General features: G+C 55.2%; 1 protein-coding gene across 1 annotated transcript in view; it reads left to right on the forward strand.

Annotated features, from left to right (window-relative positions):
• Positions 1-5: 5 nt before the first annotated feature.
• The window catches only part of riok1 (RIO kinase 1 (yeast)), a gene marked incomplete at both ends in the record, with an annotated part of 22,447 nt that continues 12,452 nt past the window's right edge, over positions 6-10,000 (forward strand). Inside the window, 2 exons of the mRNA XM_034077668.2 lie at positions 6-70; positions 161-203. Of these exons, the coding sequence (XP_033933559.2) occupies positions 6-70; positions 161-203 (108 nt within the window). The remainder of the gene's footprint in view (positions 71-160; positions 204-10,000) is intronic.

Here is a 10,000-nt window from a genome sequence, read left to right on the forward strand (position 1 = left end):
ATAAGCTGAACTACGCTGACTCTGTGATCAACAAGGTGACCAACACGCAGAGACAGAGAGACGCCGACACGTACGTACACGTCATGTGACTGAGACTGATTCTGATTGGCTGCTGACTGCAGGTCATGTGACTGACTAATGTTCTGATTGGCTGCTGCAGGTACAGAGTGAAGGACAAATCAGACCGAGCCACAGTGGAGCAGGTGAGCAAGAAGAGGTGTTTTTAAATCAGTTAACAGTATAGTCTAGCAGGTAGAACAGATACCCCTACCCGAGGTACCCCTACCCGAGATACCCCTACCCGAGGTAGAACAGATAACCCTACCCGAGGTAGAACAGATACCCCTACCCGAGGTAGAACAGATACCCCTACCCGAGGTAGAACAGGTACCCCTACCCGAGATACCCCTACCCGAGGTAGAACAGATAACCCTACCCGAGGTAGAACAGATACCCCTACCCGAGGTAGAACAGATACCCCTACCCGAGGTAGAACAGGTACCCCTACCCGAGATACCCCTACCCGAGGTAGAACAGATACCCCTACCCGTGGTAGAACAGATAACCCTACCCGAGGTAGAACAGATACCCCTACCCGAGGTAGAACAGATACCCCTACCCGAGGTAGAACAGGTACCCCTACCCGAGATACCCCTACCCGAGGTAGAACAGATACCCCTACCCGAGGTAGAACAGATACCCCTACCCGAGGTAGAACAGATACCCCTACCCGAGGTAGAACAGATACCCCTACCCGAGGTAGAACAGGTACCCCTACCCGAGATACCCCTACCCGAGGTAGAACGGGTACCCCTACCCGAGATACCCCTACCCGAGGTAGAACAGATACCCCTACCCGAGGTAGAACAGATACCCCTACCCGAGGTACCCCTACCCGAGGTAGAACAGATACCCCTACCCGAGGTAGAACAGATAACCCTACCCGAGGTAGAACAGATACCCCTACCCGAGGTAGAACAGGTACCCCTACCCGAGGTAGAACAGGTACCCCTACCCGAGATACCCCTACCCGAGGTAGAACAGGTACTCCTACCCGAGATACCCCTACCCGAGGTAGAACAGGTACTCCTACCCGAGATACCCCTACCCGAGGTAGAACAGATACCCCTACCCGAGGTAGAACAGATACCCCTACCCGAGGTAGAACAGATACCCTTACCCGAGGTAGAACAGATACCCCTACCCGAGGTACCCCTACCCGAGGTAGAACAGATACCCCTACCCGAGGTACCCCTACCCGAGGTAGAACAGATACCCCTACCCGAGGTAGAACAGATACCCCTACCCGAGGTAGAACAGATACCCCTACCCGAGGTAGAACAGATACCCCTACCCGAGGTAGAACAGATACCCCTACCCGAAGTAGAACAGATACCCCTACCCGAGGTAGAACAGATGCCCTTACCCGAGATACCCCTACCCGAGGTAGAACAGGTACCCCTACCCGAGATACCCCTAACCGAGGTAGAACAGATACCCCTACCCGAGGCAGAACAGATACCCCTACCCGAGGTAGAACAGATACCCCTAACCGAGGTAGAACAGATACCCCTACCCGAGGTAGAACAGATACCCCTACCCGAGGCAGAACAGATACCCCTACCCGAGGTAGAACAGGTACCCCTACCCGAGGTAGAACAGGTACCCCTACCCGAGGTAGAACAGATACCCCTACCCGAGGCAGAACAGATACCCCTAACCGAGGCAGAACAGATACCCCTACCCGAGGCAGAACAGATACCCCTACCCGAGGCAGAACAGATACCCCTACCCGAGGTAGAACAGATACCCCTACCCGAGGTACCCCTACCCGAGGTAGAACAGGTACCCCTACCCGAGGTAGAACAGATACCCCTACCCGAGGTACCCCTACCCGAGGTAGAACAGGTACCCCTACCCGAGGTAGAACAGATACCCCTACCCGAGATACACCTACCCGAGGTAGAACAGATACCCCTACCCGAGATACCCCTACCCGAGGTAGAACAGATACCCCTACCCGAGGTACCCCTACCCGAGGTAGAACAGATACCCCTACCCGAGGTACCCCTACCCGAGGTAGAACAGGTACCCCTACCCGAGATACCCTACCAGAGGTAGAACAGATACCCCTACCCGAGGTAGAACAGATACCCCTACCCGAGGTAGAACCCCTACCCGAGGTAGAACAGATACCCCTACCCGAGGTAGAACAGATACCCCTACCCGAGATACACCTACCCGAGGTAGAACAGATACCCCTACCCGAGATACCCCTACCCGAGGTAGAACAGATACCCCTACCCGAGGTAGAACAGATACCCCTACCCGAGGTAGAACAGATACCCCTACCCGAGATACACCTACCCGAGGTAGAACAGATACCCCTACCCGAGATACCCCTACCCGAGGTAGAACAGATACCCCTACCCGAGGTACCCCTACCCGAGGTAGAACAGATACCCCTACCCGAGGTACCCCTACCCGAGGTAGAACAGGTACCCCTACCCGAGATACCCTACCAGAGGTAGAACAGATACCCCTACCCGAGGTAGAACAGATACCCCTACCCGAGGTAGAACAGATACCCCTACCCGAGGTAGAACAGATACCCCTACCCGAGATACACCTACCCGAGGTAGAACAGATACCCCTACCCGAGATACCCCTACCCGAGGTAGAACAGATACCCCTACCCGAGGTACCCCTACCCGAGGTAGAACAGATACCCCTACCCGAGGTAGAACAGATACCCCTACCCGAGGTACCCCTACCCGAGGTAGAACAGATACCCCTACCCGAGGTACCCCTACCCGAGGTAGAACAGATACCCCTACCCGAGGTAGAACAGATACCCCTACCCGAGATACCCCTACCCGAGGTAGAACAGATACCCCTACCCGAGGTAGAACAGATACCCCTACCCGAGGTAGAACAGATACCCCTACCCGAGGTAGAACAGATACCCCTACCCGAGATACCCCTACCCGAGGTAGAACAGATACCCCTACCCGAGATACCCCTACCCGAGGTAGAACAGATACCCCTACCCGAGGTAGAACAGGTACCCCTACCCGAGGTAGAACAGATACCCCTACCCGAGGTAGAACAGATACCCCTACCCGAGGTAGAACAGGTACCCCTACCCGAGGTAGAACAGGTACCCCTACCCGAGGTAGAACAGATACCCCTACCCGAGGTAGAACAGATACCCCTACCCGAGGTAGAACAGATACCCCTACCCGAGGTAGAACAGATACCCCTACCCGAGGTAGAACAGATACCCCTACCCGAGGTAGAACAGATACCCCTACCCGAGGTAGAACAGATACCCCTACCCGAGGTAGAACAGATACCCCTACCCGAGGTAGAACAGATACCCCTACCCGAGGTAGAACAAAACACAACAATGATTTTTCTCCCATCAAATTTTATTTTGGGGGGAAATGTTGTTTTGGTTTGTTGAACTGCCCCAGTCCCTGAACAGGAGCCCAGTCGACCCGGCCCAATGGGAGGGGCAGAAGCCCATGACTGGAGAAGGACCTCTCTTGTCCTCTCCAGGTGTGCTGAGGCAGGAACCACGGCACCACACAGTCCGAATGAGAGGAACCCAATGGAGTGTGTTGGTTCTAGATGGAAGCCTCTGAAACACCTGTTCAGCTCGGAGCCACTTCTAAAATGACCAAGTCAAATGTCTCTACCTACGGCGTCCAGTCTGTGTCGCGGGGGGGGGGTGCTAGTGGACCGGGAACCGGGGAACCTGTGGCGCGCTCACACTAATTGCGCCGCATGAGAACATATAGTCCTTAGCTGAGTATACCCTGTGTTGGTGTGCCTCGTACCCTAACCCTAGCGGCACGAACCCGTATGGCGCAATACAGCTCAGTCCACTACGTCAGTGTGATTCCCTTTCTGTAGTGGAGCTGTGTAAACCGGAAGCTAGGTCATCAGCGCGCCGGTGAGTTGCAGCTGGCGCGGGTGACGGCGCTGAGCGGTGAACGGCCTGTTAGGAAAGAGATGTCAGGCTGGCTTACCTGTCAAGTGGCATGTTGCCATGCGATCTACCCACATCGACGGCCTGGCTCTGAAACACAGGTGCACCTAGTGCAGGTCGTATTGAAACTGGAACCTGAGCGGCCATGCTGCTAGCAGACTAACTCAACAGCTCCTGTCACTTGGCTCTTACGTGTTTTCAGTTCATTAAATCATGGTGGGGGCCACAAGACGCCTGAAGGCCAGCTGAAGAAACCAACCCATGATAAAGTTCCCGGTAAGCATGCCGTGAACAACAAGCCCCTCTCCGAAGAGAGCGGAGCTAGCGAGAGAGCTAGCGAGAGAGCTAGCGAGAGAGCTAGCGAGACACAGAAGGGCAACGTGAGGAAGGGAACATGGCAAACCTGGACGTGATTCTTCGAGACTTGAGAGAGTTTAGACTGCGGGACATCAGGGAAGACATGAATAAGACAAACGGTAGAATTGCAGAAGAGAGATCAGAAAGCGTGGAGGGCCACTTGATGAATATATGTAACCCCGGCCATTCAGCAATATGGAGATGGATTGAGAGTCAACTCAACCGAGGTCCCAGTGGATTGAGGACCACCTGATGGAGGACCACCTGATTGAGGACCACCTGATTGAGGACCACCTGATGGAGGACCACCTGATTGAGGACCACCTGATTGAGGACCACCTGATTGAGGACCACCTGATTGAGGACCACCTGATGGAGGACCACCTGATTGAGGACCACCTGATTGAGGACCACCTGATGGAGGACCACCTGATTGAGGACCACCTGATTGAGGACCACCTGATGGAGGACCACCTGATGGAGGACCACCTGATTGAGGACCACCTGATTGAGGACCACCTGATGGAGGACCACCTGATTGAGGACCACCTGATTGAGGACCACCTGATGGAGGACCACCTGATTGAGGACCACCTGATTGAGGACCACCTGATGGAGGACCACCTGATTGAGGACCACCTGATTGAGGACCACCTGATTGAGGACCACCTGATTGAGGACCACCTGATTGAGGACCACCTGATTGAGGACCACCTGATTGAGGACCACCTGATGGAGGACCACCTGATTGAGGACCACCTGATTGAGGACCACCTGATTGAGGACCACCTGATTGAGGACCACCTGATTGAGGACCACCTGATTGAGGACCACCTGATGGAGGACCACCTGATTGAGGACCACCTGATTGAGGACCACCTGATTGAGGACCACCTGGGGGAACAACCCACGCCGTGTGTAGGTCTGCCACTGAACATGTGCTTTAAAGCAGCTAAGGTACTTGGGACCGTGGGGCCGTACTCCCCGATCCGCTGGGTGGCCTGGGTCCAGGTTTCATTCCAAACACGCCTGATGCACATTTTAGAAAATGGCAGGCTCAGGGCCTGAATATTAATTTGGATTTATTTGAAAGAAACAGAATTAAAGGCTTCCAAGATGGAAGGGATCAACACGGCGTGGCCAGCCAGGACCTCTTCTGCGTGCAGCTCCGACGTCAGGTGAACAAACTGAGTAGTAAAGAAGATATGTTCTGGGACTGGTATCTTACGTGTCTTTGTTTCGGCATACAGAGCTGACCAAGGTCACAAGACTATTCCTGAGCTGCAGCAGGGCCCAGGAGCTAAGTGGGTGAGCACGTCCCACGTGAAGGAGACTTTGTCTCGTCAACAGAAGAGTGGGACATCAGGGCCCCCAGGAGCTAAGTGGGTGAGCACGTCCCACGTGAAGGAGACTTTGTCTCGTCAACAGAAGAGTGGGACATCAGGGCCCCCAGGAGCTAAGTGGGTGAGCACGTCCCACGTGAAGGAGACTTTGTCTCGTCAACAGAAGAGTGGGACATCAGGGCCCCCAGGAGCTAAGTGGGTGAGCACGTCCCACGTGAAGGACACTTTGTCTCATCAACAGAAGAGTGGGACATCAGGGCCCCCAGGAGCTAAGTGGGTGAGCACGTCCCACGTGAAGGACACTTTGTCTCGTCAACAGAAGAGTGGGACATCAGGGCCCCCAGGAGCTAAGTGGGTGAGCACGTCCCACGTGAAGGACACTTTGTCTCGTCAACAGAAGAGTGGGACATCAGGGCCCCCAGGAGCTAAGTGGGTGAGCACGTCCCACGTGAAGGACACTTTGTCTCGTCAACAGAAGAGTGGGACATCAGGGCCCCCAGGAGCTAAGTGGGTGAGCACGTCCCACGTGAAGGACACTTTGTCTCGTCAACAGAAGAGTGGGACATCAGGGCCCCCAGGAGCTAAGTGGGTGAGCACGTCCCACGTGAAGGACACTTTGTCTCGTCAACAGAAGAGTGGGACATCAGGGCCCCCAGGAGCTAAGTGGGTGAACACGTCCTACGTGAAGGAGACTTTGTCTCATCAACAGAAGAGTGGGACATCAGGGCCCCCAGGAGCTAAGTGGGGTGCACGTCCTACGTGAAGGAGACTTTGTCTCGTCAACAGAAGAGTGGGACATCAGGGCCCCCAGGAGCTAAGTGGGTGAACACGTCCTACGTGAAGGACACTTCGTCTCATCAACAGAAGAGTGGGACATCAGGGCCCCCAGGAGCTAAGTGGGGTGCACGTCCTACGTGAAGGAGACTTTGTCTCGTCAACAGAAGAGTGGGACATCAGGGCCCCCAGGAGCTAAGTGGGTGAGCACGTCCCACGTGAAGGACACTTTGTCTCGTCAACAGAAGAGTGGGACATCAGGGCCCCCAGGAGCTAAGTGGGTGAGCACGTCCCACGTGAAGGACACTTTGTCTCGTCAACAGAAGAGTGGGACATCAGGGCCCCCAGGAGCTAAGTGGGTGAGCACGTCCCACGTGAAGGACACTTTGTCTCGTCAACAGAAGAGTGGGACATCAGGGCCCCCAGGAGCTAAGTGGGTGAACACGTCCTACGTGAAGGACACTTTGTCTCGTCAACAGAAGAGTGGGACATCAGGGCCCCCAGGAGCTAAGTGGGGTGCACGTCCTACGTGAAGGAGACTTTGTCTCGTCAACAGAAGAGTGGGACATCAGGGCCCCCAGGAGCTAAGTGGGTGAACACGTCCTACGTGAAGGACACTTCGTCTCATCAACAGAAGAGTGGGACATCAGGGCCCCCAGGAGCTAAGTGGGGTGCACGTCCTACGTGAAGGAGACTTTGTCTCGTCAACAGAAGAGTGGGACATCAGGGCCCCCAGGAGCTAAGTGGGTGAGCACGTCCCACGTGAAGGACACTTTGTCTCGTCAACAGAAGAGTGGGACATCAGGGCCCCCAGGAGCTAAGTGGGTGAACACGTCCTACGTGAAGGACACTTCGTCTCATCAACAGAAGAGTGGGACATCAGGGCCCCCAGGAGCTAAGTGGGGTGCACGTCCTACGTGAAGGAGACTTTGTCTCGTCAACAGAAGAGTGGGACATCAGGGCCCCCAGGAGCTAAGTGGGTGAACACGTCCTACGTGAAGGACACTTCGTCTCATCAACAGAAGAGTGGGACATCAGGGCCCCCAGGAGCTAAGTGGGGTGCACGTCCTACGTGAAGGAGACTTTGTCTCGTCAACAGAAGAGTGGGACATCAGGGCCCCCAGGAGCTAAGTGGGTGAGCACGTCCTACGTGAAGGACACTTCGTCTCATCAACAGAAGAGTGGGACATCAGGGCCCCCAGGAGCTAAGTGGGTGAGCACGTCCCACGTGAAGGAGACTTTGTCTCATCAACAGAAGAGTGGGACATCAGGGCCCCCAGGAGCTAAGTGGGGTGCACGTCCTACGTGAAGGAGACTTTGTCTCGTCAACAGAAGAGTGGGACATCAGGGCCCCCAGGAGCTAAGTGGGTGAACACGTCCTACGTGAAGGAGACTTTGTCTCGTCAACAGAAGAGTGGGACATCAGGGCCCCCAGGAGCTAAGTGGGTGAACACGTCCTACGTGAAGGAGCTACGTGAAGGAGACTTTGTCTCATCAATAGAAGAGTGGGACATCAGGGCCCCCAGGAGCTAAGTGGGGTGCACGTCCTACGTGAAGGAGACTTTGTCTCGTCAACAGAAGAGTGGGACATCAGGGCCCCCAGGAGCTAAGTGGGTGAACACGTCCTACGTGAAGGAGACTTTGTCTCGTCAACAGAAGAGTGGGACATCAGGGCCCCCAGGAGCTAAGTGGGGTGCACGTCCTACGTGAAGGAGACTTTGTCTCGTCAACAGAAGAGTGGGACATCAGGGCCCCCAGGAGCTAAGTGGGTGAGCACGTCCTACGTGAAGGACACTTCGTCTCGTCAACAGAAGAGTGGGACATCAGGGCCCCCAGGAGCTAAGTGGGTGAACACGTCCTATGTGAAGGAGACTTTGTCTCGTCAACAGAAGAGTGGGACATCAGGGCCCCCAGGAGCTAAGTGGGTGAGCACGTCCCACGTGAAGGAGACTTTGTCTCGTCAACAGAAGAGTGGGACATCAGGGCCCCCAGGAGCTAAGTGGGTGAGCACGTCCTACGTGAAGGAGACTTTGTCTCGTCAACAGAAGAGTGGGACATCAGGGCCCCCAGGAGCTAAGTGGGTGAGCACGTCCTACGTGAAGGAGACTTTGTCTCGTCAACAGAAGAGTGGGACATCAGGGCCCCCAGGAGCTAAGTGGGTGAGCACGTCCTACGTGAAGGACACTTCGTCTCATCAACAGAAGAGTGGGACATCAGGGCCCCCAGGAGCTAAGTGGGTGAGCACGTCCTACGTGAAGGACACTTCGTCTCATCAACAGAAGAGTGGGACATCAGGGCCCCCAGGAGCTAAGTGGGTGAGCACGTCCTACGTGAAGGAGACTTTGTCTCGTCAACAGAAGAGTGGGACATCAGGGCCCCCAGGAGCTAAGTGGGTGAGCACGTCCCACGTGAAGGAGACTTTGTCTCGTCAACAGAAGAGTGGGACATCAGGGCCCCCAGGAGCTAAGTGGGTGAACACGTCCTACGTGAAGGAGACTTCGTCTCGTCAACAGAAGAGTGGGACATCAGGGCCCCCAGGAGCTAAGTGGGTGAGCACGTCCCACGTGAAGGAGACTTTGTCTCGTCAACAGAAGAGTGGGACATCAGGGCCCCCAGGAGCTAAGTGGGTGAGCACGTCCCACGTGAAGGAGACTTTGTCTCATCAATAGAAGAGTGGGACATCAGGGCCCCCAGGAGCTAAGTGGGTGAGCACGTCCCACGTGAAGGACACTTCGTCTCGTCAACAGAAGAGTGGGACATCAGGGCCCCCAGGAGCTAAGTGGGTGAGCACGTCCTACGTGAAGGAGACTTTGTCTCGTCAACAGAAGAGTGGGACATCAGGGCCCCCAGGAGCTAAGTGGGTGAGCACGTCCCACGTGAAGGAGACTTTGTCTCGTCAACAGAAGAGTGGGACATCAGGGCCCCCAGGAGCTAAGTGGGTGAGCACGTCCCACGTGAAGGAGACTTTGTCTCATCAATAGAAGAGTGGGACATCAGGGCCCCCAGGAGCTAAGTGGGTGAGCACGTCCCACGTGAAGGACACTTCGTCTCGTCAACAGAAGAGTGGGACATCAGGGCCCCCAGGAGCTAAGTGGGTGAGCACGTCCTACGTGAAGGAGACTTTGTCTCGTCAACAGAAGAGTGGGACATCAGGGCCCCCAGGAGCTAAGTGGGGTGAGCACGTCCCACGTGAAGGACACTTTGTCTCGTCAACAGAAGAGTGGGACAGCTTAATGGAAAGGCAATGGAAATCAACCAACTCACTAACATGGAGAGTTGAACTGGGAACATCTGGTCAGACACTTTGTAGCACCAGGGCAGGGAAGGAGGGCAGGTGGTGTGCTGGAGAGGCTGTGGGTCCGTGAGGGCCATCACCATCATGCCCAATGTTCACTATTGGGATCAATAAGAGATGGAGTGGAAGGAGCTTTACACATTGAGATTGATCTCTGCTTTGAAGTGCTTTGAAGTGCTTTGAAGTGCTTTGAAGTACTTTGAAGTACTGCAAGATGCCACAACAGTTTCTTGGCTT

This window comes from Pseudochaenichthys georgianus, unplaced genomic scaffold, assembly GCF_902827115.2.
Source record: "Pseudochaenichthys georgianus unplaced genomic scaffold, fPseGeo1.2 scaffold_1813_arrow_ctg1, whole genome shotgun sequence".
NCBI classification, from domain to species: Eukaryota; Metazoa; Chordata; class Actinopteri; order Perciformes; family Channichthyidae; genus Pseudochaenichthys; species Pseudochaenichthys georgianus.